This window comes from Amphiprion ocellaris, chromosome 17 (assembly GCF_022539595.1).
Source record: "Amphiprion ocellaris isolate individual 3 ecotype Okinawa chromosome 17, ASM2253959v1, whole genome shotgun sequence".
Classification (NCBI taxonomy): domain Eukaryota; kingdom Metazoa; phylum Chordata; class Actinopteri; family Pomacentridae; genus Amphiprion; species Amphiprion ocellaris.
In genome coordinates, this window is record NC_072782.1 from 11,757,463 (window position 1) to 11,777,037 (window position 19,575).

The 19,575-nt window shown below is 47.5% G+C and overlaps 1 protein-coding gene across 1 annotated transcript; it reads right to left on the reverse strand.

Moving 5' to 3' along the window:
- Positions 1-229: 229 nt before the first annotated feature.
- smad7 (SMAD family member 7) lies at positions 230-18,217 on the reverse strand. Its single transcript, XM_023285608.3, has 4 exons — positions 16,740-18,217; positions 15,778-15,831; positions 12,269-12,340; positions 230-1,016 (listed from the first exon to the last, which is right to left on the reverse strand). The coding sequence occupies exons 1-4, from the start codon at positions 17,203-17,205 to the stop codon at positions 478-480; spliced, it is 1,131 nt and encodes a 376-aa protein (XP_023141376.1). The 5' UTR covers positions 17,206-18,217; the 3' UTR covers positions 230-477.
- Between the last annotated feature and the right edge of the window lie 1,358 nt (positions 18,218-19,575).

Genomic DNA, 19,575 nt, shown 5'->3' on the forward strand with positions numbered 1-19,575 from the left:
TAGAGAATTGCCATGTGGATCCATTCATATCCTCAATATGATTTCTGAAAATAAGACAGGAAACAACTGAATGAAACCCAAAGATAGACCAGACAAGAAATATTATTTGTATTTTTTTTTTATTTTGGCATTTCTTTGTTTTGCATTTATATTAAGCAAAGTGCATCTTATTTTCTTTTTCTCATCAACACATTGCACAATACATAAATAATGATGCATATAAAACGTCTTCATATTTACAATTAATAATATATTTATATATAACATAAAATACATTTTTTCGCTTCTTATTTAATTAAATCTTAGTCATTTATTAAACAAAGTCCGTCTGAATCTTTAGACTTTCTTCTTCTTTTAAATCCTTTTTTCTTCTGTGTTTTGAACCTCTGGAACAAAAAAAAAAAAAAAAAGGGAAAAGTGGGTTGTAGTCTGTTTGTGAGGGAGGGAAGAGGAGGGTGAAGAAGAGGAAGGCTGCTGCTATCGAGTGTTGAAGATGACTTCCAACCAGCACGGGCAGCTACTGATGAACTGTCTGGTGTAGCACTGTCCCCAGCCTTTCACAAAGCTTATCTGCACCGTGAAGCCCGTGCGAGGCTGCTGCGTGAACTCGTGGTCGTTGGGCCTCTGCAGGTTGCCGGCCTTGTCATAGTCAAAAGCTTTGATGGAGAATCCGGGGAACACCTTGTGCACCAGCAGCGTGCGCGAGTCCGGGTTGTCCAGTGTGGCCGACTTAATGAAGATGGGGTAGCAGCTGCGGTTGTAGACCCACACCCCGTCTGGCTCACGCGTCAGCTGGATGCCGTAGCCGATCTTGGCCCGCACCATCTGCACCAGTTGGGACTTGTTGTCGGAGCAAAGCTGGCCCAGGCAGAAGCCGTTCCCCTGAGGTAGATCATAGAAGATGTCCAGAGAAGGCTCCTGGACCGAGTAGAGGCGCCCGACGCGGGTCTTCTCCTCCCAGTATGCCACCACGCACCAATGGGCCCGATCGCCAGACTCCTGCAACGCCAGGGAATCTAAAGGAGAGAACACAAGAGGTAGAAATGGTTAGATTTGAGCAAATTTACACAGTTAAGATGTAAAATGTGTAGTTCAGTCAGTAAAGCAAAAGGGATGGAGGGGGGGAGATGAGATGAGATCTGATCGTAAATGTCTTGACTTCAACGCCGCCACTTTCTCAACAACTCCTTCCTCATCCATGTTTCGGGAAATGGAGAATTTGCTTTAGTCAAGGGCCAAAACTAAACTGTCATCCACAGTTTCTGCCATACAGGAAAACCATGTCGGAATTCCTGGACTTCAGACAAGAAAAGCAACTCAGAGACACTGGCAGGCAAGTGTCCACACGCAGTACAATATTTATCTAGGCATTAAATGCTTATCTTCTGTCTGGCTCGCTGTATTTTTGTAGCGGCGTTGCCAACAATGTACTGACGTCAACCGACCACCCCGATCATCTCCACACAGCATCGTGCTTCACCCTGCTGGAGGAAATTAGGAGCTATCTCCGAATTCTTGTCTGGCAAAAGACGAGGACGCGATAACAGCGAGCGAGACTTCCACACAAACAATGTTTACGCCGACGAGCAGAGGCAGGCCGTTAACTCTCGAACCCCGGCGTCTGAATCGTTGACAAGCCGGGCCTCTCGGGTCTAAAGTTTCCCCTGAGCGTAAAAAAGAAGTGTAGCATTGGCTGTGCTCCAGTTTCCAAACACCTCCCTCCTCCTCTCTTTCGTCCCCCCTTTAGAGTGCCTCCCGCGCCATCCCTCTCCCCCCGTCATATCTCTATTCCACAGAAATCTGGCTCCCAGCTACTCCCAGCTAGAAAAGTGGGAGCCAGTCAGGCGCAAGGGAAGCAGAGGGAGACAGAGCGAGTGCAAGAGGAAAGAAAGAGGGGGCGGGGTGGGAAAGAGAAGGAATGCTTTTCACATATTTTGACGGTTACTTTTGCAACTTTGCTTCCTCTCCTGTCTCCTGTGCTTTTGAGGTCATCACCTCATTGCTTCAGTCAGCAGCTCGACGATCTTTTTCTACCAGCTCGCAACACCGCGATGAGAGAGGTTAAGAAAGCTTGGAAGAGGGAGATGTATACACAAGAGAAGAAGAAGAAAAAAAAAAGCCCCTCTCAGAGCCATTGCACACATCCTTCCCATCCGACCCCCCTTTCTTTCATCTGGCAGTAGCTGTGAATGTAACCGGTAATTTGGAAGGTCCCGTCTGAGACAAACTGCAATGTTAATGCGGCAGGATCTGTGCCGGCCCAGGCGGACTTACCCCGGCCTGTCATTAGCCTTCATTAGACGCTGGGAGGGGGAAAAAAAGGGAAGAAAAAGACAACGCTGGGAGAGCAGAGGCAGAAACAGAGGAGAGCGAAGGGGGCAGAAAAACTGAAAGCATGCCTTCCATAAAACAAGAGGGGCTGTGTTCTTTGAAGTTGGTCTGAGCCGAGCCTTAGGGAGTTTATCGTAAATCCGTCCTCATGGGGTGCTGGGGGAAACTAAGTACCCAGCTATCTACCTTGGACTAAATGGAGGGAAAAGGAGCGTTTATCTTGAGATAAGAGACAGAAAGTGTCTTTTGTGTCTCGGGCTGATGTCACACAGTCTCCGATCACGAGCTGAGCGCTGCTCTCTGGTCTGTTTTATGTACAGGAACATGCGAGATTGATAAGAAGGAAGGAGGACGGGTTGGACTTTCTTAACAGCTGACAGAGGGCCTGCTGGTGGAGCTCACCTGTGGGGCCCTGTGTGTGTGTTTGTTATTGCTGGGAGAGACAGGGCCTGGCGTCAGAGGTCATTAGAGCGGCTGCCTGTCTGAGCCTGTCATTGCAGCCTGAAAACACCCTGCTATTCAGGACTACACTAACTGCCCCGTTTCCCCTCCCTCGTCGCCTCTCCTCCTCCTCCCCTCTCGCAAACTCAGACTGGTGGTAAGTGAGAACCGCAGAGGAGAGAAAAGTGAGGGAAGGATAAAAGCAAAGGGTCGGAGATAGAAAGACAACAAAGGAGGACACATAATGGGCAACAGAAAGGCTCAGCGAGTACAGGAGGGGTGTAAAGAAGCACTCAGATCCTTTTCTTTTGGAAAAGTTGCAAAACTACCCTGCAAAATTACTACATCACAAGCCCCATCTTGCCAGAGATGCGGTTAAAGTTGATAATTAGCAGACATATCCTGACTTTTTGTCCCATATATGAGTCAAGCTCTTGCAAACACAGCTTCCTGCCTGACAAATGGCCGTGTTTTTTTCTAAATCCATGTCCTCACTCGGTCTCACAGTATTCCGTCCAGCTCAAATGACGCTCACAGGTAAATAAACCCAAACTTATTCTGTTCTATCGACGCAGAGAAAGCGAGACGGGCAGACTCTTCCATCTGTGGGGCGCCGCCTTGTGAAGAGTATGTTCACAGCTTGTCCTGACAGCAGATGAGCTTACACCTCATGAGTAATGCTGCTGATCACAGAACAAGCCACACACACACACACACACACACACACACACACACACACACACACACACACACACACACACACACACACATAACTCGTGTATAAACACACACTCTAATGTGAGTGGTCCCACATCAACACACCTTGTTCCAAGTGCAAGGCTCATTTAACTGAATTTTAATTTTTAACACGTGTGTTTGCGTGCGAGGTGTCTGCTGGTTCCAGCTCCTCATGTTACAGTCCGACGCTATTTCAGGTGCGTCTCACATAGGTGTGTGTGTCCCAGTACCGCTGTGTTTGCATCAGCTCCAGCTCCTCTGGATATCCCAGAGCTGTCTGTACATCTGTCTGCGTGTCTGTCTGCTATCTGGATGTCTGCCTATCGAAGCATTAGCCTGCGTATCTGTCTGCCTCCCCACCTGCTCGTCTGCACGGCGGCCTTTCAGCCCCCGTGTCTCGGGCTTCTCCTCGCTGGAGATAAGCTGACTAGCTGGCAGCCCGAGGCCATCTGTCACCCTGGCCCTTTTCTGTGCTGCTCCTGTCAGTTGTCTAGCTGCTGCTCTGTCCCATTCTGGTTTGTCCCATGGGGGGTCCACATGTAACCCCCATCCTTTCCCTCTTGTCCCTGCGGGTTCAGCTACAAAACAAGGCACTAAAATTTTTGACAGATTTAAGATCTGCTGCTGAAAGCACAGTGCATCATGTGATAGTGGGGGGGAAACACAAATAAACAGGCCTCATTAATAAAAGCGTCAGAAATAAAGATTATTAACCATTAGCGGCCTCGCGGAAACAAAAACAGCATCCTGTGTTTTCTTGGTATTAAACGGATGATCAGCTTATGTTCTGCGTGGACAGTGAGGAAGGGGAATGGAGGGGGCTCTACTGCACCATAACCAGGAAACTGTAATGATCTGTTATTAAATAAAACCTCCAGAGCAATGCGCAAAAACTTTAGCGCGAGGACGGCAAATTTGGCAAATGGACAGGGTGTTAGCTCCCCTGTGGTTTTTAATGGGCCCCGGGCTCAGAGAGTGGACGCCACGCTAGCTGAGACAATTGGACTCGGTTTGAAGGGAGGAGGGGTGAGGGTGAAGGGGGGGTGGGGGCAGACTGGGTGCTTCTATTAGGGCCAGAAACACAGTCTGGAAAGGTTAATCATTACCTCTGTCTGACTCCACACACACACACCAGGTTGCTGCTATTCTTAGAAGTCAGCACAGTCACCGAGTAACACGCTTACACCGTCACGCACACACAGTCTTCAACCTTCAGTTCTGAACGCTACACTTTCAACATCGGTAAATAGTGAGGAGGCTCCTGAGAACTGTCTCGCATCGATCCCTGAGAGCTCTATATATATGTATGTATGCGTGTGTGTGTGTGTGTGTGTGTGTGTGTGTGTGTGTGTGTGTGTGTGTGTGTGTGTGTGTGTGTGCGCCTCTCTCTGCTCAGACGTGTAATGACCCTGTCGTCATCAGACACACACGGCGGCTGAAAGGAGGAATGAGGAAGACGTGTAGGAAACAGCTCGAGGGGGGAGGAAGGGCTCTTCACGGTGCCTTATTTTCTAAGTCAACACCCTCTCTTGAGCCGGGGAAAGTCTATTCCAAAGGTCTAGGGTCACCCTGGAGGCATTCCTTTTGTTCTCTCTGCCGTGCCGTATATGTTTAACCCTGTGTGTGTGTTTGTCGCTGCAGTGGGAGCACAGCGTTTCTCTATTGTTGTACACACATGGATTTTTTTCTTTTTGCGGTTTTTAAGTTAAGAGTCCTCAACAATAATCCTCCAGGACTGTTTTCTGTCCTGGAGAAATTCAGTGACAGGCAACCGATCCACAGAGAGAAAAGCATCAGCTGGTCTGTTGCAGTAAAGAATTGTTTCTCGTCTCGCATCGATACAACACTGCAGTCCTGTAAGCTTAAGCCATAGACTGTACACAGTCTGGTTTGGGGTTTTTATTTTTGTTGTAGCGCTGAAAGGTGTCTGCTCATGACTGTGACCGGTTCCCTTTGCAGAAGAATATGCAATGAGCAAAAAAAATGCAATAAAATCAGGCTAAATTATGGTATTTATCAACTGGACTGCATTGTTTGTCTTCCTGCTCTGACCCCCAAACGGTCTCTGGGCATTTTATTGCTTCTTTTACTATGGATACAGCACAACCATGGCTAGAAGTGCAGAGGGCTCAAAAAAGCTCTTCTGTGCAGTATGCCGCAAAAGTAGAATGCTAAAAACCTGGATTCAGCGTACACACGGGGTTCCTAATACTGTGGAAGAACTGATAGCTCCACATACTATGGATATAATGCCACCTACATTTTTATTTTTTGTTTGCCTCCTATCAACTGTGTGTAAACAAGCCTGCAGTTCAGCCAAGTTCATCTGAAAAACCCCAGAATTTGTGTCGCATGACTGTTGGTTGCAGAGGGTTTAGTCATGGCTTCACACTCGCTCCAAGCAGAATAGAATTTTATAGCTTTTTATTGAATTATGCAAGTAATTAACTTTTGAAGATTGTTTTTTAAGAATGAGACATGTAGAATAAAGTGATACTGATGAAAGGTCACAATTTTAAACTTAGATTTGTTTAAATTTCCAGATAATATGTTCAAGGACTGTCTGAAAACTGAAAATCTCTTGATTCACTTTGTTTTCACAGCTCCTGCCTCTGATAAACGGTTTAATTTAGCTGAGTTTCTATTTATAACATATCTTTCAAACCCGCTGGCCGGTTGTGGGGTTCAGAGGGTTGAAGAGCACCGTGCATTGAAATCCTGTGACATTGTTGGACACATAAAAACACATCACATTAATGTTCCAGAATCAGAGATTGCATTCTTTTCAGTCAATGCATTGTTCTCCTTTTACCATTTACATTACCTAAACGCAACTTGAGTTAAGTCGGAGATTCAGGTAAGCAACAGAAGTCTGGTAAGCTCATTTTTTTTTTCAAATTTCTCACCCAAATTTTTAGGTTTCTGTTCATTTTCAAACCTGTAGTCTGCAGCCTGAACCTACTGTGGTGAAATCAGCCATATATCAAGCTTTGTGCAGCTCCCTCTGGAACCACAAAAGGCTTCACTCAACCCTTTTCACGTATACAGGTGTACTCCACGAGGCTTAGCCATGAACGAGCAAATGTAGGCAGTTATCATTGTTTATCAAGCATTAAAATGATGTAAAACGCGCACTTAGGCGGGCCTAATTTGCTATTAAAGCGCATCATTTGCACAACAGCAGCTCTAAAGTAGAAAATGCATATTTTTCAGCACTAATAGGCAGATTCAAAGACAGACGGATGGATGGTAGCGGGTTTAGTTTAGACAGAAAGGAAGAGACGCTTTAGGGTGGCAGATTACGTAAGATGCGAGTCCCCCCCTCTACCTCCCCATTTCAGGAAACCTAAATAAGCCCTGATGGCAGGAAAACCACACAGGGGAGTGGCACGGTTTTGCTATCTACAGATCTGACTCCTTGCAGAAACACAGATAGAGAGAACGAGTTGCAGACACGCCATCTCTAACATGAACCATCCGGCCTCGGCGGTGGAGAAGATAAGGAGAAGAAATGGCGCATGTTTTCCTAATGCTTCCATCTACAGTATAATTTTCTCCGAGTGGATGTTTCTGCCATAATTGCATGATCCACATGTCTTGATGTCACTCCGGCGCGGTGTTTTCCTCAGCTTGAGATAAAACACGGGAATGTTTTATAATTAATCGGGCAGCATCTTCCATCTGGATCCATATTACGACGAAAAAATTGCAGCCGAGCACTTCTGCGCTGAGGGACATTTTGTTCCCCTGTAACACCTCCTTCCTACCCCTGCTGAGTTATTATTCCAACACTTCATCAGGCTGACCCTCACACACACACACACACACACACACATGCACAACCACTCCCTGCAGCCCAGATTTCCCAGGGTGACAGGACAAATAAACACCAGCGAGTTGGATACAGGGTGCCAGGCAGGCTGTAATGATGTCATCAGCTCACTTTTGCAAACACACAAGTCAAGAGATTACCCGCAGGATCTGTATCTCCGAGCCCTTTACACACACACACACACACACACACACACACACACACACTGTGCCACAGACAGACAAGCCGAACAATCGCCCACATTGTTGTGGCGCTAAAAACACCGTGGGAACTAAATAATACAGACACCGCAAACACAGAGGCAGACAACCAGCAGAGTCAGTTGTATGTGAGCTTTTTGTCGCGTCGTTAGTCTGTTATTAATGATTATGTGTGATGGAGAGGTGGCTAGAGACAGGGTTGTCACCGAGATAAAAAAAGAGGACATATTCCTCTCTGAAAAGACAAACTACATGAATGGACAGGCGGGGCGGGGGGTGGAGACGGCAGCACTGTGTGTCACACCAGAAACCCCACACACACACACACACACACACACACACACACACACACACACACACACACGCTCACAAAGGTTTACAGGCATGTGTCTCCACTTATTTCCATTTCCGTTTTTATCCTGCTAAAAGCGGGGGATCTATCCCTCCCTTCCTCTTTTTCCACATCACACATTCTCTTTCTCTCCTTCATATCTTCATACATTGAGGTAATGTCAAAATCCACTTCCACAGAGTGACTGCAAACCAAAACAATGTTCATCTTGTTCTGGGCTTCCCTCCAGCTCTGGCTCCCGGCCAAATCTGCATAGCCCTCCTTTCAATCAGCAGGCTACGCTAAGGTAGGTTTCAGGCTATCTTGATGCTACAAGACAACAAAATGCATCTGAAGCCTGGAGGGGGGGAGAGAGAAAAACATATGCAAGCTAGGCACACTTTCCTCTATCTTTTTTTCTTCTCTCTCTCCATCCTCTGCTGTCTCTGTGTGCTGTTTTTTCGATTTGTGCAGCATAATGACACAGGGTGGGGAACAGAGGACGGCCAAAACCAAAATTAAGTCCCTTGCCAAGAGGCGGCTTGGCTGCCGTGCAAGGAGAGGAAGTGGGGAGTAATGAGAGATCCTGGCCCGGCACGGAGCGGCCCGGCTCTGCTCTGCTCAACTCGCTGGCTAACACACAGCCTCCAAATTACAGAGAACAGAGCAGAGCTGCCGGCCATCTCTCCCTCCACCCAAAGCCGCCATCTTCTCTCCCTCTTCATTCCTTCCTCTTGCTGTTCAAGCAAGAGGGGGGAAAAAAATAACAAAAGGGAAAATCAAGATACCACCAAAACAGAGACTGTGTTATGGTGACCAAAGTGTTTTCACTTTCTCTTTAAAGGGTCTCTGTGGAAAGTCGCCCGTCTGAAACAGGCGACACACACGTTTCTTATTTTTGCGGACGAATGTTCAATTTTTCTCTCTTTTACTCGTTTTACAGCCTCCCTTCTTTCTGGTTGGTGCGCTCCGGTGTTTTTTTTCCGTCAAGATGAGGCCTCGGCTGCCTCCCTGTCCGCTCGCCTTTTCCTCAAAGACATGAGGTCATATCCTGTGCAGTCCTTTCCTCTCCCTGCTAACCCAAACAAGGCAGGAATGCCGAGAGAGAGGAGGGAGACTGAGGGCGCTCTGTTTCGGAGTTGAGCTCTTAATTGCTGGAAGTTATTTTTTGAGGAAAAAAAAAATCAAAGATAGTGTCTAAGGTATTACACTCGGTACTGCACTGCTGAATATGTATGCGCTTCTTGAAAATACAGCACGACAAACAAGACGAAAACAGCACACGGGGCCTTTTCTCTCTCTGGGTTTGCACCAAAAATGGGCCGTTTCTTTGAGGCCGTCCATATGACAGCAGAACTAGTTTGATTTAATGAGCCGAGGTGCCAAGACTAAATTTAATCTCTGTCAGAGCCCCTGATGAAGGTTACACTTCCAGCCGATTCACTGGATGACTAATTGACTGACTGAAGGGCTGGCCGACTGTCTGTCGAGTGAGGTGACTGGCTGCTGGTATAAGAATACAACTCGGCCTAAATTTAACCTGCAGTGGGAGGAAGCGCCTGTGTGACAGTCGGCCGTGCGCCAGGGCTCGCACCAGGTCATTCTATCTGCCTGCCTGTGTGTATGTGTCAAAACCTGTGTGTGTGTGTGTGTGTGTGTGTGTCTGTGTGTGTGTGTGTGTGTGTGTGTGTGTGCGTACATGTCACCACAGCCCGACTGGATCCTCTTACACTCAGGCAGTCCGGGTCAGTCCCCAATGGCACCAACAGGCATGCCACCGACACACACACACATCAGGCCCGCACATCCCATAGTTTGGCACAAACAGGAGTCTGAACTCGACTTTAAAGAAGGCCTATTGATCCACAATAGATCACCATCGGAAAAAAAACAGTACAGAAAGTCACCACTAAATGCCTGGCTGGGTTTGTAATCCTGATTATTTGGACTAAGGACTTCAATGGCTGCTTGTGTTTAACATTTGGACTCTTTAATTACAAGGGAAAAGTCACTAAATTTGTCAATGTTTTGTTTTATATCGGTACCAAAACTCAGGTATCATAGCAGCAGAAGCGTGACAAAACTTCAAGACACCCACACACAGCCCAGACCTCTGTTTTTGTCAAACTCACAGCCCAGCCAGCAGCTATCTAAGGGTTTAAAAACTCTGAGAAAAACTTGTTCCAGGCCTCTTTAAGCTTGACAAAATGGATGACTGGCAACGAGCAGCTCATAAACTCCACCGAAGGCAAGATGCGGTCTCCAACAACCGACTTAACGCGCCACAGACTCATAACCAACAGTCCATCGGCCTCTTAACCCCGACCTGATCTCCAGTTGAAAATCTCCCTTTTGATCTCTCTCCTCAGTTCCTGGGTGAACCTAAACCCCTGAGCTAAGTCCTCACCCCAGCTCAAACCAAGATCAACACCCCAACACCCAGCTCCAGGCCTCCAGCCATGCACTCTCCCCCTCCTCCCTCCCTCCCTCCCTCCCTCTCTCCCTCTAACTGCCTCCAATCCACTCCTCTTCCCTCCTCTCTGCTCTGTTCCAAGCTGATGACGTGAGCCAGCGAGAGGAGCTTTGGAGCTGGTAGCCTGGCAGGCAGCCTAGTTTGCATTTGCGCTTGTCGCTGTCGCAGCTCACTTAACTCTTTCCAGCCTGGACGGTCTAAACCTTTTCCGAGATGGATGATCAGGGAAGAACCTCATCTCGTCAGCTCCGTTTGAACCGTGTTTCCGGATGAATAAAGGATTCCTTTTGGGCGATGCTCTCGCCTGTTCCCTACTAGTAGAGCTGCTAGCTTTTCTATCAAGCAAATTATTCTACTACAGTGTATTTAAAAAAAAAAAGGTAGCAGCACAAGTCTTGCTGACTTCAAGTCTTTGCAACTCTCCTTCCCTCAGAGCCACCCTCCTCTTTCTTCCTCCTTCCTCTCTGTAAATATGTCTGGAGAAGAACATAAAAAGGGCAGAGTGAGTGAATTAGAAGGTCAGCAGCGGGCCTCTGGGAGAGCCATGTTTCTTTTGTCAGGGCCCCAGAGGGAGGGAAGCAGGGAGTGAGGGAGGGAGGGAGGGAATGAGAGGAGGAATGGATTAGCCTTTTTTTTCTTGGTTTGCCAGGGAAATCGTGAGGGCAGAGTGCTTCGGCCATCCCGCCCCGGCCTCTCTACCTCTACCGCTCCTTACTGAGGAGGCCCATTCACTGGAGCGCTGGCTGCCGCTGCCATGTCATCCTCGCCAGGAAGGAAAACAGGGGAGGAGGTGGAAGAGAAGGAGGAGGAGGAGGGGTGTAGGCCTTACCGAAGGGAGGGAAAAAGTAAGGGAGGGAGCTTTGGGGCGTCTGTTAAGACTCCACTTCTTGGGTTTCACAGTTTGAACCGGGTCTAAAATGTGTCTTTGGTTAATGCACACAGGGAGGACTTTAGTGTCCATCTGATGCTCTGGAGGAGGAGGAGGAGGAGAAGCTGATTCTGTTCATGTAGCTCCGATCTCTTCTATGCACACACACACACACACACACACACACACACACACACACACACACACACAGAGGCAGGCAGGCTAACCCCTCCACCCCCCTACCACCAAACAAAGGAGGGGGAAAATGGGCAGCGAACACCAACTGACATAAAACAGGCTTTAAAGGCCCAGTAATGAGAACCATCTGAGGCAAAGGAAAAGCAGAGAACGGCGCCGAGCGATCCCAAACTCCTTCTCTCGCGAACAGCATCTTATTTTGTAGCCCGCGGACAGGGCGCCGTGTAAGGAAGGCAACGCTGCCAAGGGGGATTATGGGAGAAAAGCTGAGGAAGCCCCAAACACGTCCTGCATGAGAGTTGGAAGAAAAGAAAGGCGCCTGTGTCTCACTCTTATCCACACAGAGCCCAGAGGAGAGTTAAGCGTCTACAAAGACATCCCCTGTACGCACAAACACACCCAAACAAACACTCAAATGTCAGTCGGAGCCTCTTTTTTTGTCAGTTTTTTCCCCCTTCCCCACAATACCACACGCACAGAACATATTCTTCTCCAAACAACGGTTCGGCGTGTTTGTCTTCGATTACAACATGACACGGAAAAAGGATGAGAGGGAACCGGAGAGAGGAGCAGAAGAGAGGAGCGTTGTTCAAAGAGCCAGGAGGGAGGAATTTATGTGGATGTGGGAGAAATACACCACCCTTCTTCACTGGCTGTTTTATTACAGAGGGGAAGCAGGGGCCCCCACAATCACTGCCTCATCATCACAAGTATGGAGGGGAGATGAATGTGTGTGTGTTGGGAGGAATGCATGGGAGAAGGAAAAGAAAACAGAAGAGGAAAATAATGTGGAGGAAAATAGAAGAAAATGGGGAATATAAGGAGGAAATCTGCTTGCAGGAATATATATATTTACCTGAAGGCCCCACAGGGGCCGAGTATGTCGTTCCCCCAGTATCACTGGATGAAGGTCCAGAGTCTGGAGAATCTAACAGAGAGAGAGACTTTGCATTAGTACTGTGTGTGTGTGTGTGTGTGTGTGTTCCTGGATGTGTGTGTGTGTGTGTGTTTGCATGTGTGTGAGGGGAGATGGCAAAGCAGCAGCTGTGAGGCCGTCAATCACCCTGGTGAAATCAATGCCTAATGAAGACGCTGACGACGGAGCTCACACTCTCTCTCACACACACAGAAGACTTACAGCAGAGAGTTTCTTACACCCCCGATAATCCCCCATAATCCACTGCTTCAGGAGGAACGTTAGCCCTGCTTCCCTGCATAGACGAGCTGCTGATCTGGAGAGAGCTGTATTCTTCCTGCTAATTACCGAGGCGAGGGTTCGGGGCCGGACACTTTGATCCCCGCTCAATAACCAAACACAGATCAAAAATTAGAAGACTGTTTCGGATCCTAATTGTCTGATAATTGTCCTCCTGATCCGCTCGAAAGACACACGCTTTTTTTTAAAAGCAATTTCACAGCCATTGTCAAGATGGGAAGGTCTAAACTTGATGCTAAACCTGAAATCTCAGAGTATCAGAAGTACAAACATCTAAATACGTGTGGCTGCCTTGGAATTTAAACTTTTAGCAGGGTACAGTCCATCTTAGTAGAAACAATGAGACAGACGGAGCTGAGACAGGCCTTGAAAGCTGTTTACTGTAAATCTTCTTTATGGCGAAGCAGCAGGCAGACAAGAGAGAAAAACTAGCCAATCTCTCACCTTCTCCCTCGTCGTTTTACATTTGAATGCTAAACTCCCTCTAAGACTTTCAACAAGACACCTGAATGGAGCTTGTGTGCTGAGCGGAGCGGCACACCGCTGGGAGCAGGCGAGCTCTGCTGCTAGTTTGGTATTCACTAATGATACATTCCTTTTGCTGCACGTCAACGCTGCGCTACACCTACTAGCCGTTGAACCACAGCATGCGGCGTTGGTCGCTTCCATTCTGACTGAATTATGATGTTAATGTCGGGTTTTTCTGACAGTTCTATTGACTTCTTGATCACACAGAAGTCCCTAAAAAAAGTGACTATTCATCTGATGGTGGAGATGATTTAATCCACATATGACGGTGTTTCTGCTGAATGCTTCCATACTCCTCCACTGGCCTCCTGCTGGCCCCGACCAGAGCTTGCAGCAGCTATGAAGCAGTGACCAGAGTGGTTTCGCTGCTCCCTTCCACCCTGCCCCGTCTGGACCCGACCCGTGCCTGCTGTGGTCTCAGTAACGAGATGCACGGGCATAACCCGGCCTGCGTCGCTTTCATTGGCCGCCAGCAGCCTTGCCCTGGTCTCCCGGGCAACGGTTCACAGCTGACCACAGGACTGAGGGGGCATCAGAGAGAAAGAGCTAAACAGTGTGTGATTTATATTCCCCAGAGCAGAAACAAGGTAGCATTTTATGTCGGGGCTGCTTTCATATTGACCGCTACTACTGGAGCGGACAGGCACCCTGACACATATAACCCCACTTCCTGCTCGCTGGAATCATAAAACCATCATCATAAAATCCATCACTCTTCCACTTAATGCACATATTTACAGCGTCTGATTGCCTACTAAAAGTTAACCATGCAGATTTCGCAAACGCAGTGATGATTTAACGCAGCCTAATACAAAGCAAATACAGAGAGCAGCATAGAAAATTGCAATAGCTTCCTGTAATGGGGATGAGCTGATGAGCTCCCTGAGGGAGTGCTGAAAACCCCCTACCCCTTTCTGCATGATAAGCTCATCTGCCCCGTGTGTTTGCACCCTCCAGCTCGCTCCGTTGTTCCAGTAACACGTCTTTCACCCTACTTTGCCAATATCCAGACACACAGACAGAAAATCCTTTGATTAACCACGACTGCAGCTGCATCGACTGAATGTGACCAAAAGAGGAAACGATGTAACAGGTGAGCTACAGACTGCTGCGTTTTTCACTTTAGCACCGAGGAAGCACAACCTTAAAGAAAGGCAGTTTGAAACTTTTTTTTAAAGTGTAAAAACTCCACTTGTTAGACGCAATATTTTACGTGACTACTCCACACTCGTTTGCAACATTTAATTCCCACGCAAGGTTTTTCACTTTGAGATGGGAAACAGGGTGGTAACAGGAGTTGTATAATCACTTCCTTTGTCTGCATCCAGCTTGCATTTCCTATTTACCTTCTTGTTTCCTTTCATCACTAGATAGTCTCCAACTGGACTCATACTGAGACGCTACAGTGACTCTACAATGAGAGACGTCACATCAGACTGGAGGGTAAAGAGGATTTTACTCTCTGTTGCTTACTTTCCAACATTTTAGATCAGTTTTGTTTGTATTTAGCATTTTGCAAATGCTTGTCAAGTGCAACAATATTGCTGGAGCACGGTAAATAAAGATGACAAAGACGACAGAGGGAAGAGAGGGCTTTGAAGAACCGCAGCTGCAGCTGCAGCTGCAATGACTTCCTATTGTTTCCACTCACTGAAAGCCACTTTCTCCTTCTCCTGACTAACTGGCGGCTGGTTGGCTGACTGGTCATTGTTTAACCCTGAGCTTTTTCTGCACTGACAGACAATGAGACGGGTAAATGAGCAAAAAAGCAAAAGAGAGATGGAAAAAACTTAATAATCCCACACTCAGGCACATATATCTTTGTCACCTTCTCTGTGACATGTAAAGAAACTGCTGTACGTCCCCTTCAGTCTCACACTTTTCTGGTTATAGCGTGAAATTTAACACACTTCAAAACTGACATAACAGGGGATGACATAACCTGATGCCATTTCCCTGCACTGAGGAATAAGTCCATGGCAGCGTGTGGAGTTTGGCACAGACTGAGGGACAAAACCAGTGAGCAGGACCAAAACATGTAGGGCAGGAAAAACTGTCGCCAAGTGTGGACAAAACATACATCCAGAAAAGCAAATGCAAACACATCCAAACAGAGATGTGGGGCAGTGACACACCCCCTGCCACAGAAACCCTCAATCAGCTGATGAGTTAAGCTGATATAAAGGCAGGCTGGCTCCAGAGACGCCGCCGTCGGTCTGTTTCTCTGTCTGTGCTGCGATTGACAATAGATAGACGGACACACAAACAAACCCTCCCTCCCTCCCTCATGCAGGCACAGACACTGCCCCCAGTGATGTGCCAGTCAGTCTATAGCTGGTATCTCAACTTTGTACTGCCTTGCCCTGGCTGCCAGCCATGCTAGAACTGGCCAGCCAGCCAGGCGTGCCCCTCCACTGCTATCATAAATCACAACATAACATGGAGCCATTTCCTACACACTCTCTCTCTCTCTCTCACACACACACACACACACAAATCCACACTGCAGAGGGAGTGTGCAAGACTGTATGCATACAGAATGTTGTTTATATGTGGACACAACATGGCTCGGACAGTAAAATACACATGCATTTGTGAGGATGCAAAAAACCAAAGCTCACCTGGTGGTTTAAGATAGTCCATGGGGTAGCGCGAATATGGAGGAGGAGGCGACTCTGTGTGGAGGGAGGAAAGGGAGGAAAAAAAAAAAGAAGAGGCAGTGCATGAGAAAAAAAGGAGAAAAAAAAACACAAGGCAGAGATCTAAACTTTATGATAAGAGTTGTCATTCTTCAGGGAGAAAGATTTGTGTCTGTCGGCTCCGCCTGGAGAGGCAGGCAGGGAGGCCGGCCGGGCGGCTATTGCCTTTCATTGGCAGGCAGATAAACAGGGGGCCGCCTGGCGCCAGAAGGGCCACTATCAGCGTCTAGGACAAACTGAGATACGGGCCTCTTTTGGCCGGGGACGCCAAGCAAGCACACACACACACACACACACACACACACACACACACACACACACACACACACACACACACACACACACACACACACACACACACACACACACACACACAGATCCTGGAAACTTCACCGTGGAAAGACTGTAAAGCCCTGGCTGAATCCCTGTGCACTTTTGGAAATGCCAATTACGAAATGTTGAAATAACAGATAGGCTGTTTTTGTTCGAAAAAGTTGGAATAAAGAGCTTTTACGCATTGAAAGTGCCAAAACAATAGCTACGTTCTTAAATCGGGGGTGCAGTCTAATTAACGGATTTAAAAGCAAATAAAAGTGTTTCAATACCAACATGCCAAAATGAAATCTACTGACGCCACGCCACGGGGAAAGAGGACCACTTGGCACACTCGGGTCAAGTTTGACCTATGGAAACTCAAGACAACTGTGCCAAGAGAGGTGATGTCACTTGAATTAGGCTAATTAGCCCTTTAGGAGTCTAGTAATTCTTTGACATAATGTCACGGTGTCTGATTTTAAAAATGAGGCCCCGCCACCAGAGAATTCAAACGCAATTTCAGAACTTTTGGGGTTGTAAAAAAAATTGCGAGAATAATTCCAGCTCACCGAGTTCACAAAGCCTGCTCATGTGGTGCGGGTTGCAGCAAACGAGCTCTGGGTTGATTTTCCCGTAGGATTCACAGCAAGACAGCCTCTTCAGCTCCGAGGAATGCCTGAGGTCCGGCCACCTGAACACTTTGTAGAGCAGCATGGGGAGAGAGTAAGACTGTTGACCCACTTTGGCGTCCACTTTGCTGGGCAGGAGCAAGCAGGGGCTTCGGGCACCCCCCTTGGACTCCACCGCCTGCAAAAGCACCTCTAATTGTTTCTCTTTGATCTTTTTCAGTATCGAGTGGGTCAACGCCTTCAATTCAGCCTCGGACCCTGCGTTGGACTTGGCCACCTTTGTCGTTTTGCCCATGCAGCAGCCCCCGGATCCATGCGTCCCTCTATCCGCCTCCCCGTCGCCCTCCACGGGCGCACGGCTCCTCCAGAGTCGCCGGACGAGCCCCGATCGTTTGGTCCTAAACATGCGGGACGAAAAGAGGGTTTCCCGGCTAAAAAACGAGCATGGTGTCCGCAAATCATGAAGATTCCGGGATCCGAGTCCAGGCAATGACAAGCAGCCTGAGAATATACGGTGGAAAAACTGGGAGCTGGATAAGCAGAGGAAATCTGTAGCATACGCCAGTCTCTGTTGCCTTCTCCTGCAGACTAGATCGTTGAAAAAAGCAGTCCGGGTTCACGGGACAGTTAGATTCTCCTCCGGGGATACACAACCATCACATTCGGGGCTTTTAAGACTACAATACGCCTCTATATGGGCAGAGAAATCTGCTCCAGCCTGGCTGCATGTAGCCAGAATGTGTTGGTGATGTGCAACCTACAGCGCTGTGAGCTGACCCCTTTAAAAAGCTGCTCCGTGGCGATTTTTACAGCAAATAAACACAGTCAAAAACCCGTCTATCTCTGCGCAGTAGCTTTAGTGTAAATGAGAGGAAAACTGGGGCCTAATTAAGCCTAAATGCTATCGCAATTATCCCATGAAAAGCGAGGCTCGCCGCTGTGTCTTCAAGAGCATTAATCCATAAAATCCTTGATCCGACTGCACAGAGTAGGGTTCTCCACCGGGCTTGCGGAGGCTTTTTTTTTTATCCGTTATCGTCCACCAGTCGTCTGCAGATGGATGTGGTCTGCCGGAGCCAGGGAGCCAAAAATCCAGGAATGGATCTCTAACCCGAGTTGAGTTGCGTTAGTGAAAAGAAAAAAAAAAGCCGGAGAGGAAAAAGCGAGAGACTCGTCTTTTTTTTTCTTCTTGCGTCCACGCACCGAGCCTTGTAACCTATTTTAGCAGTCGAATCCCTTCAAAGATCAAATAATCCAAGCTCGTATCTCACACGAAGTTTCCGTGGCTGAGTGTGGAAGGAAGCGAGCCGACGAGTGATCTCGAGGGGGGTAAAAGGCTCTCTGTAAATGAGGCGGATGGTTTGGGTGCCCTTGCTCCGTCTCCAGTCTCCAGTGCGCATTGACGCGCCCGGTCACGTGTGTGTCTAGACACCCTGTCGCTTAAAAGAAATGTGATTGTGTTGCGCAAACAGATCAAGTAGAGCCCACAGCGCGCACACACACACGCTCTCACGCACACACTGGAACACACACCCACACGCGCACACGCAAGCAAACGTTTGAAAAGAGGAAAGTTTTTCCCCAAAAAAGTTGACAAAGTGTAAAGTTGAGAAAAGGAGGTTGGGAAACATTTTTGGCCACACTCATAGTTTAAGTTTTTTTATTGTTAAAATTAAAATAATAATAATAATAGAAATGAATTTAGTCCTTCTGTATCTTAATAAAGCTGATTTCTGCCTTTTCCAGCAAATGTTTATAGCATGAAATGCATCGAAAACCTATAAAATCACAGCTTCACATAATTTTAAAGCCACTCATGCGTAAAAGTTAAGGTGTTGAAGTGTTTCAACGGCAATACTTTTTTATATTAAAGCAGGTCTTTACGCAGACAAGCGTGCGCAACATTCCAAATTAGGTTTTTGATCACTGAAGGGAGTTTTGCTTGGTTTTATTTGGGGGATTTTACGCACACATTACGCACCACTTCCGAATATCTGCTGGGTTGTAGGTGGAGCTGCTTCACATGAAGGTTTTGGGACTCTAGTTGGGGTCTTCCTACAAGCATGGAAAAAAGTATATATGCCTGTGAGACTGAGCTCAGGGAGGAAAAGCCCATTTTTTAAAAACATGTCCGAAACGCAGATGGGAGCGCGCTGCTGCCGCCCTCTGGACGATTTTATTCCCTCTCAGGTGGGACAAACACACTTTGCGTCCTTTTCGAATTTGTCCGTCTTAATTATCAACACTATAGCTTCCACCCACCTTTATTTATCCACCATAACGCTCTATCAGCCCGGGATCAATTTCCTCTCTGGCCTGACGGCAGATCTGTAACAGGATCTGCCCACTTTATTATTGTCTTTACAAGCGGAATCCATATTTATTATGACAGGCGCAGTGGCCTGATTTGATCAATTTGCTGTATTATGTGGGGTTTAAGAAGCAAACAGAGGCATTTAAGTGAGGCATTTTTGCTCATATTTATACATAATCACGCACCCTGGCAGTGCAGCTCTTGTATTCAACTTAAAAAGAAAAGACCTGGAGCTCAAATAAACCCAGCAAACTCTGCAGAGACAATCTAATTTTAAACGGCAACTGGAAAGAGACGTGCAACATCTGTGTCTGCACAGATGTTGCACGGAGTCTCTCGGTCACATTGTAATGTATGAGCATGGATGCGGGATAAGCACACTTCTTTTTCTCTAATATGCATGTGTGTGTGTGTGTGTGTGTGTGTCCTCCAGAGTTCCCTGGACAGACAGTCGTCCAGGAG

Bases quoted from the DNA above. Each gene is read 5' to 3' on its own strand.
- smad7 (XM_023285608.3), bottom strand. From the start codon at position 17,205: ATGTTTAGGACCAAACGATCGGGGCTCGTCCGGCGACTCTGGAGGAGC. The intron at 15,832-16,739 runs GTGAGCTGGAAT...CCCTCCACACAG, and splicing joins GAGCAGGCTTTGTGAACTCG to AGTCGCCTCCTCCTCCATAT. The intron at 12,341-15,777 runs GTGAGCTTTGGT...TCTCTCTGTTAG, and splicing joins GGACTATCTTAAACCACCAG to ATTCTCCAGACTCTGGACCT.